Source organism: Vicugna pacos, chromosome 32 (genome assembly GCF_048564905.1).
Source record: "Vicugna pacos chromosome 32, VicPac4, whole genome shotgun sequence".
In the NCBI taxonomy this organism is placed as follows: Eukaryota; Metazoa; Chordata; class Mammalia; order Artiodactyla; family Camelidae; genus Vicugna; species Vicugna pacos.
The window spans coordinates 20,670,738-20,687,709 of NC_133018.1; the positions used below are offsets into that span (position 1 = coordinate 20,670,738).

General features: G+C 56.4%; 1 protein-coding gene across 21 annotated transcripts in view; it reads right to left on the reverse strand.

The window, feature by feature from the left end:
* The window catches only part of NCOR2 (nuclear receptor corepressor 2), a 313,102-nt gene that overhangs the window by 114,126 nt on the left and 182,004 nt on the right, over positions 1 to 16,972 (reverse strand). For all 21 annotated transcript variants that reach the window (XM_072953425.1, XM_072953430.1, XM_072953434.1 and 18 more), the window contains 3 exons: positions 15,241 to 15,420; positions 11,720 to 11,833; positions 2,013 to 2,069 (listed from right to left, as the gene is read on the reverse strand). In XM_072953425.1, the coding sequence (XP_072809526.1) occupies positions 2,013 to 2,069; positions 11,720 to 11,833; positions 15,241 to 15,420 (351 nt within the window). The remainder of the gene's footprint in view (positions 1 to 2,012; positions 2,070 to 11,719; positions 11,834 to 15,240; positions 15,421 to 16,972) is intronic.

The window sequence follows — 16,972 nt, forward strand, 5'->3', positions numbered from 1 at the left end:
GCCAAGGGTGGAGCAACTCTTGAAAAGTGTGGCAATCAATTCCCGAAGAGGCTAAACCCAGAGTTAACACGGCCCGGCAGCTCCAGCCCTCCGTGTCTACCCCAGAGAAATGAAGGCATCCAGGTGGCAACGTGCACGTGAGCGCTCAGGGCCACTCTGTCCGTAACAGCCCAAAGCCAGACAACGCGCTGCGGGTCAGTGGGCAAGCGGATGCACTGCATGCGGTCTCTGCACACAGTGGAAGCCGAGTCCGCCACAGAAAGACCGAAGCACGGACACAGGCGACCACACGGACAGACCTTAAGAACAGGACACTGAGTGAGCGCAGCCAGACACAAAAGGCCACATCCTGTATGATGCTGCTGATGCGAAGTGTCCAGAACAGGACAATCCACAGAGACAGAAAGGAGATTAGTGGCTGGTTGGGGGGGAGGGGGGGAGGGATTGGGGGATGGGAGATAAGGAGGTGATAGTTCAGGGAACAGCGTTCTTTCTCAGATGGTGAAATCTTCTAAAATTGATGGTGGAGATGGTCGCACACATCGGGGAATGTACCAAAACCCACTGAACTGTACTCTCTAAGTGGGTGAGCTGCATGGCATGTGGACTTTAAAGTAAAAAAAAAAAACCAAGAGGCTACTAGAGACATCCCAGAGATCATGCCCAACGGGGAGCAAGAAGACCGCAGGCTGGGAGCAAGAAGACCGCAGGCTAGGAGCCGGCCACCCACCCCAGGATGGGCACTGGGCCCTGCCCTGGAGCCCTCGGGGCACCCTCTGCCTGCCACCCCCCGCCCGGCTGTGCCCCCGAGAGGGCCTGGGGGGGGCAGTGAGAGGCCAGCTGCTCACTGCTCCTCAGTGGCCTAAGCAGACGGACCTCAGGCTGGGGAGCAGCTGTCACTGCAGGAAAAACTCCAGGGCAAACAGCTCAACCCTCCGAAGCACCCACGCCAGCGGAGTGCTTGCTCCAGGCCAAGTGCTGTGCTAAGTGGGCCTTCTTCGTGCACCATTTCATTTGTCCCTCACCAAGACCCTCATCTCCCCATGTCATAGGTGAGAAACCCAAGTTCCCTTCCCAAGGCCACTCAGCAAATCTAGGCTCCCAATGCACCAGACTTTACTTCCGCCCCACAGCCTGCACACGCCACGTGCACGGGGATCTCACACCCATCCTGTGCACGTGTGCAGGTTAGCAGTGTCCCCAGGCACTGCCCCTATGGCCCTACACCCGCCGCTCAGTGGGACACTGACTGGTGCTAGGCAAGCGGGCGCTCTGGCCGTTTCTCCTGGGGCCCCAACGGCACCAGCCAGGAGTTTCCACGCCCCTTCCCTTCCCATCTCTGGTGACACATAAAGGTGATGGGTGCCCGAGAGAGAGAAGAGGCCTGGGTCTGCTTCCCAGCTCTGCTGTCATGGCATCTTCCCAGCAATAAGATGATAAAGACAGCAGTAATAACAGGAATAATTATAGTCGTAATAATAATAATAACTAACGCTCAGCACTTACTGTCCATCAGGCACTGTGTTCAGTGCTTCACAAAGATTAATACAGTTAATCTTCATTGCAACCCAATGGGATATGCATTGTTATTATTCCCAGTTTACAGATGAGGCAGCTGAGGCACAGAGAGGTTAAGACACCTGCTCAGGGTCACACAGCTATTAAGAAGGAGACCTAGGAGCTGAGCTCAGATCATCTGGCCCAGAGCGCGGGCTTTCTACACTAAGCTAGACCAAACGGGTTGGACTCCAAGGTGTCAATCTTGCAGCCCGAATGGCTGGACTTGGAGCATAGCTGGAGTGCCTGTGTCCCCGCGCCCCCACGTGGCCCAGCCCACCCGCCCACTGCTCTCTGCCAGGCCCTCTTATCAGGAGAGTGTATTTCCTGCCTCCTCCAGGACAGGGCAGCGCTTGGCAATAGACAACTTCCTCCTTCCCTCCACACCCACCTGCCGCCCAGCCCACCTCTCCAGCCACCCCTCCCAGAGTGCCACCCACCATCCCCCAGCTCACCAGCTCCACCTGGGGCCCCAGGCCTTCCAGAATCCGATGTGCAGCCTCAGCCTTCTTCTGCAGGGTGACGGAGAAGAGGAGGAATTAAAAAAAAAAGAAACACACACACACACACACAGAGAACAGATTATAAATAGAGGCCTCCCGGAACAGCGGGCAGCTGCCCAGCCCGGCACGCCAATCCAGGCCCTGGGGGTGGGGGGGCCTGGATCCCCCCGCAAGCCCTCCCTGGGCTGGAAACAAACACAGAGGGCCTCAATAGCCCCGCGGTGGCCCTGGCAAGCCCGCCAAGTTTCGATTCGAACAAACGCACCCTGTTCTCTGGCGCCTGCCCCACCGAAGCCCCCAGCCTGACGCCCCCCGGGGCCCGGAGCGGGCACAGCTCCTCGCCAGCCGCCTACACTGCCAGCCCGAGATGCCCTCCTCCGCCTGGGAAGCTGGCCGGGTGTCTACAATGACCTCAGAGCTGGTGCCGCCAGCGAGGGGGGAGGAGGAGGAGGGAGGGCGAGATAGAGGCGCTGGGAGATACCCTTTCTAGGATTCTTGTATTTCACAATCATGTGACTATTTCTGAGCTGCCCTGGGGCCTCCCCGCCTCCCTCCCCACTCACAACCCGGGACTTATTAGGAAAACAGGAACATATGGCAGAAAGGGCTCGGTGGCTGTGAATTCGACAGGCTGGACCTCTGGGCCCCTGGCCATGAAGGCGGACATTGTGTCTAGGCCAGGACTCGCCGGCCCCCAGCCTGGGACCACCAGGGCCCGCTCGGCTGGGCCAGCTGGGGGACAGGGCAGACAGAGAACTGCGGAAGGTGGCATCAGCGGGCTCTCTGTCGGATGGAAAGCCAGAGGCCCAGCACGTGCACGTGGGAGACCCAAGTCCTTCGCATGACCCAGGAAAGGCTGCGGGCTTCTGACTCTGCCAAACTCAGGGAACCCATCATGGCAGGACAGGCCACGCAACATGCCATCAACAGATCGAAACCCAGTGATCCCCAAATCCAGATCCACTCAAGGGGGGTGACCCAGATCCTTGGGGAACACGGCTGACGACAGAATTCGAGACCCAGACTTTGGGTGTCATGGCAGGAAGAAGGGGTGCCGAGGGCCAGCCTCGCCCCCTTCCCCAGCCCCCACAACATAGGGCAGGTATGTAGGTGGGCTCAAGCTGGCACCTAGAACTAGCTCCGCCTAGAGCCCTGGGCCCAGCCCACCCAGGAACAAGCCATGATCTCGGCCCCCTTCGTGCAGAGCCAAAACCCTGAGAGCACCGACCTCAGAGTGTGGCTAGGGGCCGGAAAATCAGAGGGCAAAGTTTTATTGTAATGACCACCTTTTGATCGAGCACCTACCATGAGCCCAGCATGAAGCACACAGCAGGCGTAATGAATATCCGAATCACATGTCATACAAAACGGGGCGGATACAAGACATTTCCCCGTTTTACACATGATGAAACTGAGGCACAGAAAGATGATGTAAGGAAAAGTCCTTCTTCCGGTTTCCAGGCTCCAAGAAGGGAGGAAGGACTGGACCCATCCAGCACCCACGCCTGCTAGGCTCGGGTCCCAAATCTTCTGTGAGGAAGCGCAGGGACCACCTTCACAGTCACCGAAGACTACCCCGGCCCCAGCCACACCTCGAAGCCAGCAGTGTCAGCATCAGATACCGAAGATACAAGAATTCCGGAGCTGGATCAAGTGAAGGACTGGGTATAGGGTGAGGAGGGGACAGGGAGCTCCCCAAACATTTGAGTACCCACTCTATATTAAGCACTGGGGCATGAAACAAAATGAATGCTATCCAGCCTCCGCCTCCAACAAACCCAGTCTAGTGGGCAGTTGGTCAAGAGTGGTGATGGCAGATTTGCACACTCGGGCAGAGAAAGGTACATGTGGAATACAGGGCAGGCAAGAGTCACTGTCTCCAGAAAGGTAACAGGAGGGATACATAAGCTGGTTTTTGAGGGATGAGTAGGAGTTTGTGTGCATTCAAGAGGGTCTGTGAGGAGCAGCAGCAATTCCCCACCTAGATAAAAGGGGTGATGCCAAACACAGGAAGGGCAGAGCTGGAGTGGCTGGGCCACTAGAAACTGCCACATCACAAGGCTGGGCCTGGGTCCCAGATCTGGGCCTAGGGCCCACAGTGGGGGCTCCAGAAGCTTGTGTTCTATGAACCATAGTGGATTCCGTCTTCAGTCACATCTTCACTGTCTCAGGAACAGGCACCTGGAGAGGGGGCTTCCTGTGGCAGGAAGCAGAGAGGAGCCACTTCCTGACCTGTCAAAGCCATGGGGAGCCCCGGCAGCGACAGAGAGCAGCCAGCTCTCCATCACATACTGGTGTGAGAGTTCCTTTGCTCCCTAACAGGCCCTCCTTCAGTCTCTGCTCCGAAGCCCTGACCAGCGCTGGGGCCTTTCAAGACACCTCCATTTCCAGAAGGTGGCACACCTACAATTCACCCAGAAGAAACCTGCCATGGAACAGGCCTACAGGTGCCGTGACACTGGAACACAGGATAGCGAGGAGGCCATGAGCAAGGCTCAGATCCACTAAACCAACCGTGTGGCATTGGGCAAGTCTCCTCCCCACCCTTCGGCCTCACCTTCCTCATCTGTGGAATGGGGTAACACCAGCACCACCCCTGTAGCAGTTACGAGAATCAGATGAACTGACAGACTCACTGCGCTCACAGCCTGGCACATGGGGGCGCTAGGTACGGGCTGGCTGGTATTATTATTGCTGTTAACAATAATGACACACCAGGGGGCCCCCTACACGTGCTAGGCCTGGATCCTCTACATGCCCCACGTGTTAGGATTCCTGCTGGAACCCTCTGTGGAAGGTTCTAGCATCAGCCCCATTGACACACAAAGAAACTGAGGCTTGGGTCCTAGAGCTGGTCCCAAGTCCACAGTGCAAGTGGCAGGTAAAGGCTGTAAGCTTTCGCAAGTCACTTCACCTGTCGGGGCCTTCGTCTTCCATCTGCAAAATGGCCACGCTCACCCCAGATACCAAACTCTCAGGACTTTCACAAGGATGTTCTACCAGGAACAAAATGACATCCGTGACTTCTCTCTCGATGTCTCTCTTCACATGAAGAGGAAACCACCCACGCCCGGAGCCCAGCCACAGGTTCAGCCCCGCACCAGAAGGCCTCCCTCACCACCTCGGCTGACAGCTTCTCGCCACCGTGAGAACCAGAGCCAAACTCCTCATCAGGGTCCGCCGGGCCTCCCTTGGCACCCAGCCACTGCCAGGAGGTCACCCCACTAGGCTCCGCAGGGACAAACCGGGAGCACAAGCCGACAGAGAGGGGAGAGCCAGCCACTTGTGGCTTCCACTCACTGCAGGGACTCTCACCTGACACTGGGGCTTCAGGCTGGGGTCTCACTAGGCAGAGGACCCCAGGGTCCACGAGGCCAGGCCTCCTGGGGGTGCCCGGGGCACTAAAGACATTAGTCACCTGCATACACAGGTGCACACAAGCTCCGTGCGCCCACGTGACCAAATCCTGTCTGTAGCTATAAAGGCACAAATATTCACGTCACCCGACTCATGCACACACATATTCAGATGCATGTGCACACAGTATGTACTTAAGTGGACACACACGTGCATGAAGCATAAACACACAAACAGCCCCACGCACACCCCACGCACGCCACTTTGCACACACGTGCGCATAGCCGCTCACGTGCCTCTGCACGCATCACACAGCTAACAGGTGTGCTCCCAAACGCCTGGGCGTGTCAATGCACAAATAGCCACAGCTGTGCCCCACACGTGCTGACTCCAGCACACGCGTATCCACACACGGGCACACAGTTGTTCCATTCGAATACACGCACACACACACATGCGTGGGTGTAAACATGCATGAAAAGCTCGTGCCCCACACTAGCTGGCTTGCACACACAGTCTGCATATAAATGAGCACAGCTGTCCATAGTTACACACGTACCCACACACGTGTACCCCCCAAACACACACACACTCACAGCTCTCTTCTTGGGCGGGGCGACCAGAGCTTCAGCCTGACCAGCCCCCTGGCCTGCCCCCCTCCCCGCTTAGAGCCCCCGCTCTACCTCCTCAGCTGCCCACTCCGGCCTGAGCACCCGGCCTCACCCTCCTCGTCTGCAGAGGGGGCAGCATCCAGCCAGCCGCCCACCCAGGGGGCCCCAGACCCCAGCCCTAGGCTACACCGCCCTCCCCTCCACCCCACGTCCGTCAGCCCAGCACTTCGGGACAGCAGTTACCCCCGAGGCTCAACTCCCTCACCTGTGCCTGCAGCCTAAAGACCCCGTCCAGCGCTCTCCCGGGGGTGTGATGGAGGAGATGGAATGGGTGCGGCAGAATTCGGGGCTTCGTGTTAACAAGTTCACTAGGATGACACCCTCTCCGTGCAGAGGAATTTGGAGGAAGCCCTGGACTCCAGGAGCGGTGAAGACAGCCAGACGCCGAGGCAGAGGCAGGGGCCCGGCTCAGGACTGGGACTGAGCCACTGCTCTGAAAGTCCCAACTCACAATTCTGGGGGGTCAGGGGGTCTGAAGCAGGGCATTGGGGTGCCTGGACCCCCAAAATGCTCTATAAAATGCTTCACGTTCCTGGTTATTACTGACAGAACTACTCATCTTTGTCCCACTTAGTCCTAACCACACGGTATAAGACCTTTACTAGTGAGATGCTTAAAATCTAAGACAGAAAAAGGATTTGGGTCTCACTCTATGATTTCCTCATCACTCAGCAACCGGAGGGCCCTGCCTCCATGAATTCTGCCTCCTCACCATCTTCTGAACGGGCCACCATCCTCTCCATTGGAAATATCCTTGCATCTTTTCCCAAAAGGGCCCATGTGTGCAGACCTAGCTCAAGCCTCCCCCAGGAAGTCTACCGGGATTGCCCACTGCCCTGAATGCCTGCAGTATCAGCACCATGCAAACTGTCCCTTAACTACACATCCTTCACTAGCACTGAGGAGTGCTGTATGTGTGTCTGTTATATCCAAACTCAGAGTGTGTGCATGCTCCCAGACCCGCCAGGCCTCCACCTCCCGCCCCCACCCCACCTCCCCCGCACACTCCCTTTGAAGATCAAACGAGACCCCGTCCCCTCTGTGAGCCTCTGCCTGTGCTGTGACCCTCACTGAATGCCCTCCTCCGGACAACAGCCCACCCACTGCTTCCAAGAAGCCTTTCCCAGTCCTGGCCCAGCCCCGCTGGGTCTTGCCCCTGGGGGCCTGCAGCAACTCTGCCTCCTGCTCGGCCATCTGTGTGCACGCACCTGCCCAGCACTGCCCGTGCAGGCAGCTCCTGGGAGGCAGGAGAAGCCTGGCTCGGCTGGCTCCCCACTGCCGCCCCTCAACATGCTGGTGCCTCATCTATGTGCCCCGAATGGATAATGAGCCAGAGTCCAGTCTGCAGAAGAGCCAGGCAGGCCCTGCCCAGCAGGAAGCTGCGTTTTCCAGCCGGAGCAGCATTTAGAGACAGACCCTTGTGTCTGCCTCTCAGAGGAACCAGCAGGAAAGGAAGGAGGATTAAAATTTAATCCGATTGATCCCCCAAGGGGCGGTAAGTCCTGCTGCTCCTGCCCAAGGCATCTGAGGGGCCTCCCACCCACCAGGCCTCCAACCCCTGAGGCCTAGCTGACCTCCACTGGGGCCAGAGGTCAGGCCCCACAGCCCCCAGACCAGAGGGCTCTTCCAGCAGGAAGAGTCTGCTTCTCCTTTGCCATCCATGCATTTGCGCAGCAAGTATTTCAAAAGCACCTGCTGTGTGCCAGGCACTGTTCTAGGTGCTGGAGATACAGCTGGGAAACAAAGACAGAGATCTCTACCCTCACAGAGCCACCGTGCACAATAAACACAATAAACAAATCAAATGTGAATTAAGGCCAGTGAGAACAACAAGGGCAAAGAACAAAGTCAAAGCAGCGGGGGTGGGGGTGTTGACAGGGTCTCAGGATTAAATAGAGGGTCAGAACGGGCCTTGCTGAAAAGGGGACATTTGAAAAGGGGACATTTGAGCAAACAATTGCAGAAGTGAGAGAGCAAGTCCAATGGGGACAAGGAGCTCTAGGCAGAGGGCACCGCCAGTGCAACGGCCCTGAGGCAGGAGCATGCCTAGGTGTTCAACGAAGTACAAGGGTCATTGGGGCACGGGCAAGGGGAGGCAGTAGATAAAAAGAAAGGGGGACAGGGACAATGACGGGTAAGATTCCTCAGACCCATGGTGTGCCTGCCTGTGGTGTATTTGAGCATATTATGGCTCCCCCATCAGAAAGCTACTGTTAGTGGGCTGGGGCCAAGGTCACTGCTGCTCCCTGGAACAGCGGCAGGCACAGAGCAGATGTTCGATTACCTGGCTGCTGGATGAATAAATAAATGAATGAATGAACAGGATCAGTGTGATGTGCTCAGCACCCCTGAACTCACCAGGCAGAGGCCTGCTCTCAGAACCCCAGGAACCAGGCTTCGAGCCCTAGCCCGCCACTCACTGGTAAGGCCTCAGGGAACTGACCCAGAGCTTCTGTTTTCTCATCTGGCATTGGGGGCTGGGGAAGGCCAGTGACTCCCACATACCGTCAGGACTGATCAGGATGAAGTCAGCATCAATGGCCAAGTGTCCCCAGTCTGAGGCGCTGGGAGAGAGGACCATGCCAGCACTCTGGGACCTGAACTTGGTAATCTCCATCCCAGTGTGGGGGACACAGGCTGCATATGTCTCCCCAGCCTCCACTCCCTGGCCTCTGACCTCCCCTTGGGAGAGAACCCCTCCTCCAGTCCCTGGGGCAGGGTGGGGGTGGGGCTGACTCCACCCCCAGGCTCCAGGGGTGGGCCTAAGACCCAGCCCTGACCAATCAGTGTAGTCAACCCCACTGGCCTCACTATTGGCTGAGAAATGAGCATGTGACTCCAGCCAGCCAATGAGAGCCAACCCTGGGATGGTTGCTAAGACACCTGGGAAGAGTTTCCCATCTGGCCTGGGAGGGCTAAGTGGGCCCAGGGTTGCGGGCAGCCGTTTCTCCATGTCCTGGGAACCCTGCCAGGGAATGACATTGCGTAGACAGAGCAGAGATAGGGACAGAGCGATCCCTAACATCTTCATTTGAGCACCTGGGTCAATGCATCCCTGAAGTAAACTAATACTGACTTTCACTACAAGACTCAATGACCCCTTCTTCAGCCTCAACCAGTCTGAGCTGAGTTTTTGTCCCTTGTATCCAAGTCTTGACTTACTAGACCCTTCCTGGCACAGTGCTTTACAGTTTACAAAGCCCTTCCAGCCACCATCTCAGCCACACCAACTCTGTGACCTCAAGAATGTGGCCAGAAACAAACAAACAACAACAAACCTTCCTCCCACAAAAAAGAAAAGAAAAAAAGAAAAGAAAAGAAAAATAGAGAAGGAAAATAAAAAATTAAAAAAGAATGTGGCCAGGACCTAGGGCAACTGAAGGCCTGGAAGTGAAAAACAACCACCCAGGGGGCATGGGCTGGACTGGAGTCCAAGCCTCCCCGTCCCCTCACACAGAGAAGCTGCAGAACATCGGGGCAGGAGGAGGTGGGAGTTCCGGCAGGGAGAGCACACAGGTGAGACCTGGGAAGGGGTGTCTTAACTGCTATTGAAGGAGAGGGAGTGCTGAGGCCAAGGAGCCAAAGCCAGTCACATCTGCAGCCACAGTCTTTGGGAGAACCTGGGGAGCCCTGGAGGGAAGACCCAAATTACTATTCGTTAGACAAACCCCCAGGGAAATGGGGGCTCGTGGTTGTGCAGGGAGGTGGAACAAGCTTCCCGCGGGGGCACCAAAGGCCTCAGCCTGCTAGAGTCCTCCAGCTCCCAACAGGCTGAGCCCCAACAAGGGCTAAGGGCACTGTGGTGACATCCTGCGCAAAGCCACCAACTTGCCTCCACAGCTGCTAGAGAGAACCATGCCTGCTCTCCCTCCCACAAGGATCAGGGAGGGTGGACAGAGGGGCTGCCTGAGGTGACAGACCTGGTAGCTCTGCCTTTGTCCCCTCCACCACAGGCTCCTAGAGCCAACTCGACCCTGGCTCCAATTCCCAGCCTCAAGGCTCACTTGCTGTGCAATCCCAGGTGGGTCACCTCCCCCCTCTGAGCCTTGGCTTCTTTGAGTAAAATGGAGAGAGGAACAGTACGTGTCTTACACAGGTCTGCAGAGGATTCAATGAAATCATGCAAAACATGAACAATAACAAGAAGAAAAGAACAATGAGGACAACAATTAATAGCACCAGCTGGCACCTGCATGGTGCCAGGCTTTGTTCTAAGGGTGCTACATAATGAACTCATTTAACCCCCACACCATGGTATAAGGTAAGTGCTACAATTACCACCATTTTGCTGGTGAGGAGCATGGGAGGCTTAAGTAATCTGCCCAAGGTCACAGAGCCAGTAAGTGGCAGAGGTGGGATCGGAGCCCAGGACACTTGGCTGGAGCACACGTGGCCCCTCAGCTCTCCTCTCGTTGCACTGGTCATGAGTGTTACTTGGGATGGGGGAGTGGCCAGCCCTGCAAGGCCCCGCACACAGCTCCCAGGCCCCTGGCAGACTCAGTCTCGTCCTGCGTCTACTGCAGCCGCAAGAGGCAGAGGCATAGCCAGACCAGTTGATACCATAGTTCCCTGCCTGGAGCTACAGGCATAGGCACCAACCGCGTGTTCCCAGGCTCTAGAGCAGCCAGCCGGGACCCCAGACACCAGGTACTCCCAGCCCCTGCCTGGACTCTGAGCACAGACCCAGCAGCCAGGGGCAAATCCCACAGCAGGGACAGCTGGGAAGAACAGCTAGGAGTTGAGGGCAGGAGGGGGACCACAGGAGCCAAGGCAGGGAGATGTCACTGGATACCAGATTCCAGTTCAGGGCAGGTCAAGCCTTGGGGTTCAGCCTCTGGGAGACACTGGGTACCCTAAGCCCCTCCCCCAAGACTGAGCTCCCTCCAGACACCCGGCAGCTGCCTTCCACAAATCCCTCAGGGCCCCCACAGTCTGCTACAGACCTGTGCTCGACCACGCCAACGGTGCCTGCTAAAAGTAAGCGAGACCAGTGCTGACAAATCTGGCCTTAGAATTTGATGCCCTAAAGGTTCAAATCCCAGGTTCACCACTTCCCAGCTGTGTGACTTTAGACAAGTCACTTAACCTCTCTGGGCCTCAGGTTCTCTCTGTGTTAAATGGAAACAATCACTGTACTTACCCTTTTAGGACTGCTATGTAAAAAACCTGGCCCATCCCCTGAAAGGGAGGAGCTGTTCAACGAATGTTTGCTGTTATTGTTAATAATAACATTACAATCGTCTCCGGGCTTACTAGAATTTCTTCTGTGAGAACTTAAGTAATTACCCACTCCCTTACTGGTGGACTGGCCCCTGGGGCTCTCCTATGACCTAATGCCTGCATTTTCATTTGCATCCCACAGGCCAGCCACAGTCCGCACCAGTCCGTGTGTCTCAGCAGAACGAACCACAGCCACACCAAGATGGGTCTTCTCTGGCCACCCCCTTCCCCTCCCACTCACAAACCCAGGCCTTGGGTGGGGGAGGGTTCACGGAGGTGCCAGGAACACGGAGGCCCAGGGGGAAAGCCAGACCTGTCGTGGGGACACCAGCATCCCAGCTGGCAGGCAGCACCGGGCGCGCAGGAGCAGCGGGGTGGGGGCTCCGCGGGGTGGGGCGGGGCGGGGCGTACCCGGTTCTCGTCGTAGATGATCTGCACCAGGCTGCGATGCTTCGACTCGATGGGCGGTGGCGACACGGGCTTCTCCGGCTCAGGCGGCTTGGCGGCCTCCTCCTCCAGCTGTTGCTGTGGGAGCGGGCAGAGCGCAGTGGTGAGCACGCCGGCGGGCGGAAGGAGAGGCAGCCCCCCTCCCGCGGCGGCGAAGGGGTGCAGCCGGGCTGGTGGCCCCGCACAGGAAGTCAGGCTGCTAACCATTTCCTCTGAGTCACCCGCAGGGACTCCGAGCCCACAGGGAAGGGCCCAGCCAGGGCCACCTCCAGGCTCTGCAGCCAACCTTCCCAGGTTCAAGTTCAGCCTTGGTGACTCTTCAGCTAAGTGAGCGTAAGCCAGCGGCTTAGCCACGCCGTGCCCCAGTCTCCTCATCAGTGAAATGGGGCTCATCGCTGTGCCTCCCTGATGAGTTATTGCATGTATCGTGCACACTGGGGGCTCGCTCAAGGCCGGCCGTTATTACCTATTATTACCACCGCGAGGACATCGTGGTCAGGAGAGGCTGTGCAAACTGGAGCCAAATTGCCCGGACTGGACCCCTGTTCCTACTACTTACTTGCTATGTGCCCTTAGGAAGTTGCTAAACTCCCGAGCCTCACTTTCCTCATCTGGAGAATGGGGGTACTTAAAGTTTCTGTCCTAGAGAGTGGACAAGAGGATTGTACAAGCTGATGCACACTGACACACAGCACCCGGTAGGCAGCTTCCCATCAACATCATCATCATCATGACCCTCCTCCTCCAAACACCATAAAGGCCCCCTTCATGCTGCTGTCTGCTTGATACCAAAAAGGGAAAGCAAAGATCAGAGAGCTTAAGACTCTGGCCCCAGGTCACACAGGAAGCCAGTACCCAGGTGTACAATCTGACAGGGCATTTTGAGCGAGATGAGAACACTGTTCTTTGCTCATAAGGCTCACACATCCTGCCCATGACCATGGAGCAAACCATCATGAACTCAAAAAGGTGGCCAAGAGGAGGACAAGGCAGAAAGAGCCAGAAACTCCAGTTCTGGCTTCTGCAGGCACAGAGGCCTGGCTGGTTGAGCCCAGCTGCCTCAGTCCCACAGTGACCCCTGGCGGTGGCTTTCAGAACGGCAGCCAGCACCCAGCAAAACAGAAATCCCTCCAGAAAGTGCAAAACAAACCAAGCCAAAAAATGGAAGGAGTACGTAGCCAGAAAAAGAGGACAGAAAGGAGGTTTTCTCCCATTAGAAGGTGCCTCCCATTCCCCAGAGGCTCCAAAAGTTAAACGGAGTTACCACAGGACACAGCAATTCCATTCCCAGGTCCAGACCCAAAGAACTGAAAATGGATGCTCAAAGGGAAACATGAACTCAGACGTTCGCAGCAGCACCACTCATGACAGTCAAAAGCTGGAGACAAGCAAGCGTCCATCAGCTGAAGAACGGGTGTACAAACGTGGCCGCTCGTCCGTACGGCGGGACGCTGTCTGGCAATAAATGCAATGGAAGTTCTGACACAGGCTGCCATGTGGGTGGCTCTTGAAAACATGATGGGAAATGAAAGCTCCTGGACACAAAAGACCACATACTGTATGATGCCACGTATACGAAGTGTCCAGACAAATCCACAGGGACAAAAAGCAGACGAGTGGCTGCTTGGGGAGGGAGGGCGCGAGCGACCGCTAACGTCGTACGGGGTCTCCCTTCGGAAGCATGAGGATGTTTTAGAACTGGACAGGAGAGGCGGCTGCCCAGCACTGTGAATGTACTAAATGCTGCTGAACTGTTCACTCTAAAACGAGTCATTTTGTGTTTTGTGAATCTTAGTTTAAAAAAAAATGCCAAAGTGGAATTTAAAAAAAAAAATTTGACTGTGGAGGGTGGCCCTAGGCCACTTGGCTTCTGGCCACAGACACAAATGTGTGCACATGACCTGTAGCTTCAGCCTCGTCCCAAAGCCAGGCCCCCGGGGGGACTAAAGGTCCAGCACTCCGCTGGCTTTGGTAGTGCCTGCCTGATGTTTCCTGCTTTGTGACATTGGCCCGGCCTCCCCGCATGCTGATCCACCTTCCTGGAAACCTACCTGCTGCCGCCACGTCTGGGACAGCTGGCCGAGCCTCCCTGACCAGCCCAGCTGCCGGACCATCATCCCCAGGTCCCCCAAGACAAGCGACAGCCCCGAGGCCTCTTGGAATCAATACCCCCCTACCCCTGCACATCTTTCCAAACCTGCTCACACAGCCCTGAACTGACTTCCAGGAAGTGTCTCTCACCAGCGGTCCCTCCACTGACCACGGGGGATAGGGCGGGCCCGTGATTCTACGTGGAGCCCACACATCCTTACCTGGAGGGGACTGCATGTGACCCTTCCTCCCCTCACCCCTCTCCCCGGTCTAGACGAGTCACACTGACACAAGCAACAGTTTTTAAGGAGCACCTACTATGTGCCTGCACTGCTAGGAGTACAGTAGGGAACCGGGAGACAGGAAGTCTGCTTCTACACTGTAATCGTGAGACCACAATGTCACAAAGCAGGAAACATCTTCATTCTAAAGGTGACACCTTCAAATGGGGCAACAAGACAGAGCAGGGGCGGCAAACTTTTCTTGTGAAGGCCCGGAGGGTAACTGTTTCAGGCCTTCCTGCCAGTCTCTGCTGTGACCACCCAACTCTGCCATCATAACCAAGAAAGCAGCCACAGACAATGTGTAAACACATGGATGTGGCCGTGTGCCAATAAAACTTTATTTACAAAAACAGGCATCAGGCCAGATCTGGCTGGATTTGCTGACCCCCAAGGGTAGAGGATGGCCTGGAGGACCCCACTTATTTTAAAATAAAATTATACAATTATTAATCTTTATGTAACTTTCCTTTGGTCTCGACAATCACCATGCGGATTTATTTTTACCTCCCGACCCTGTTCACTCCTCATAACCTATGAGGTGGTGTCATGTCTGTACCCATTTTACAGACAAGCAAAGCGAGGCTCACAGAGGTGAATGTTCCAAAGCAGAGCTCAGAGAGCCAGGGTCAGAGTCCTGGGATATTTCCCCCGACATTATGGATGAGGAAAGTAAGGCACAGAGAAATAACTGCCCACCCCACATCGCTGGACAGCCTGGCTGTAAACATTGACCTCGCACCCGTCGGTCCCGTGCCATCCAGTACAGTAGCCACATGCAGCTATTCAACCGTAAATTTCATTTCATTCAAAGTTAAGCTAAATTAAAAATTCAGTTCCTCAGCTACACTAGGCACCTTCTGAGTGCTCAAGAGTCACATATGGGTGGTGGCTACCACTTTGGACATTCCCATCACTGCAGAAAGCTCCATGGGACAGCACCACAAAAAACAACTCTCTTGTCCAATAAATGTAAAGGGCATAAAAACAAGCCAGCACACAGGCAGTGCTTAGCACACGTTCACAACTACTATTACTACCAGTATTATCTTCACAGTCGCAGCTGCTGCTGGATCAGGAGCTCAGAGCTGCCCTGAGCCCACCCACCCGCACCTGCTTCTTCTTCAGCTTGGAGATCTGCTGCTCCACCATGGTGATCTCGCGGTCCACCCGGTCCATGTTCTGGATCAGCTCCTCCTTGGACAGCCGGGGAGGTACCAGCTCCAGTTCAGGGTCAGCGTGGGGGGGGCTGGGAGGAGACACCGGCTCCAGCTTGCCTGTCAGGCTGCGGTCCTGTGGTGGAGGAAAAACAGGCATGGGATCGGCACGGGGGCACCCCCAGCCAGCAGTCCCCCCAGTACACTGCAAGTTTCTAGCCATGACTTCAGGTACCGGCACGCCAGGCACCTGCCATGCCAGAGCCCCCAGGTCCCAGACACAGGGTTGCTTACTGACCCCACCTCCTTGACTTATCCCTCACTGGTCCTCCAGCCAGGTGTCCCCTTCCCAGCCTCCTCCAGAGTTCAGATCCTTTATATCCTCCTACAGGAGTTCTCCCAGCCTCCCCTCAAGTCAGGAAGCCCTCCCTCCTCCCTCTTCCCATAACGCACCTGTCTCTTAACCCACTTACCCTGTCTGTGCCCTCCCCCAGGACCAAACTCCCAGAAAACAGGCACCAAGACCCACAACCTCCGAACACCCGAGGCCTGGCCTCAGGGGACCCTCCAGGAAGGCCTGTTCACGGTGCTCACTCAGAACCGGCGAGTTACAAAGTATCACACACGGTGCAAACCCTGATGTGAAAGGTAACTATCCGGTCACTCGGGAAAGGGAGGTATTTGCATGTTCTTTTTTTTATTTTCCAGTGTGTTTCTGCTTTTCCTGCGCGGGGTGTTACTCTTTGTGTAACAACGCTGTTTTCAAACGTGTGTTACACAAGCAAGAGAACCCTTCATTGGGTTATTCGTGGACTTGGTCATTCTACCCCCAAGTTACTGAGTATCCAAGCTGTTCTGGGAGCACACTGAGAGGTTAAAAACAAAAACCCAGGCCTGCCCCCGGAGCGGTCACCTGCGCAGCCCACGGTGCAGATCCCCACCCACTCTGCCGCCTCCCAGCCTGCTGACCGCAAGCAGATCAGGCCACAGCTCCCTGCCTCTGTGTCCTCATCTGTACAACGGGACAGTTGCCACCTCCCGGCTGTTGTGAGGCTTGCATGAGTTAATATGGGCAAAGTGCTCCGCTCCGAGCCTGGCATAGTGTAAGCGTGCCTCAGGCGCTGGCTGGGACTGTCCTACCCCAAACCTGGCCCCCGCCCTGTGCCATCCTCAAGGCCAACCCGGCAGCTGCGGGCAGAGGAGGCCCCAGGAGGAGCTCCAGGCCGCTGCCTCCCCACCCCCACGGCAGCTGCAGCCCGAGGACAGAGGACACATTATTCCCTGGGACAACTGCAGCCCCAGGGCTGCCAAGCGCCACCCCCTCCCCATCTCGAGGCCAGCAGAGGCTGTGCAGTCATGACCTCCACCCCCACCCCTCTGGCCCCGGGCTTTCCGTCCTATACATGCAGACCCCACCAAAGCCCCCAGGCCCCAAAGGTCTGGGGGTCCCCCAGCCTCATCGTTTCCATCTGAGATACAGAGAGAGCTGGTGTCCAGACTCCCAGGCCCTCAACACACCCAGAAGCCTTGGGGCAAAGGCAGAAAAGGCCTCATGTCCTTCAACAGCCCTGACATGGCCCTCCACACTCCTCAGGGACACCCAGGAAACTGAGCCAGGCACCCCGCCCCTGACCCTGCTGCAGCTCTCTAGGGGGCTGCTGCCTCATCACCACCGAGAGGATGGGAGG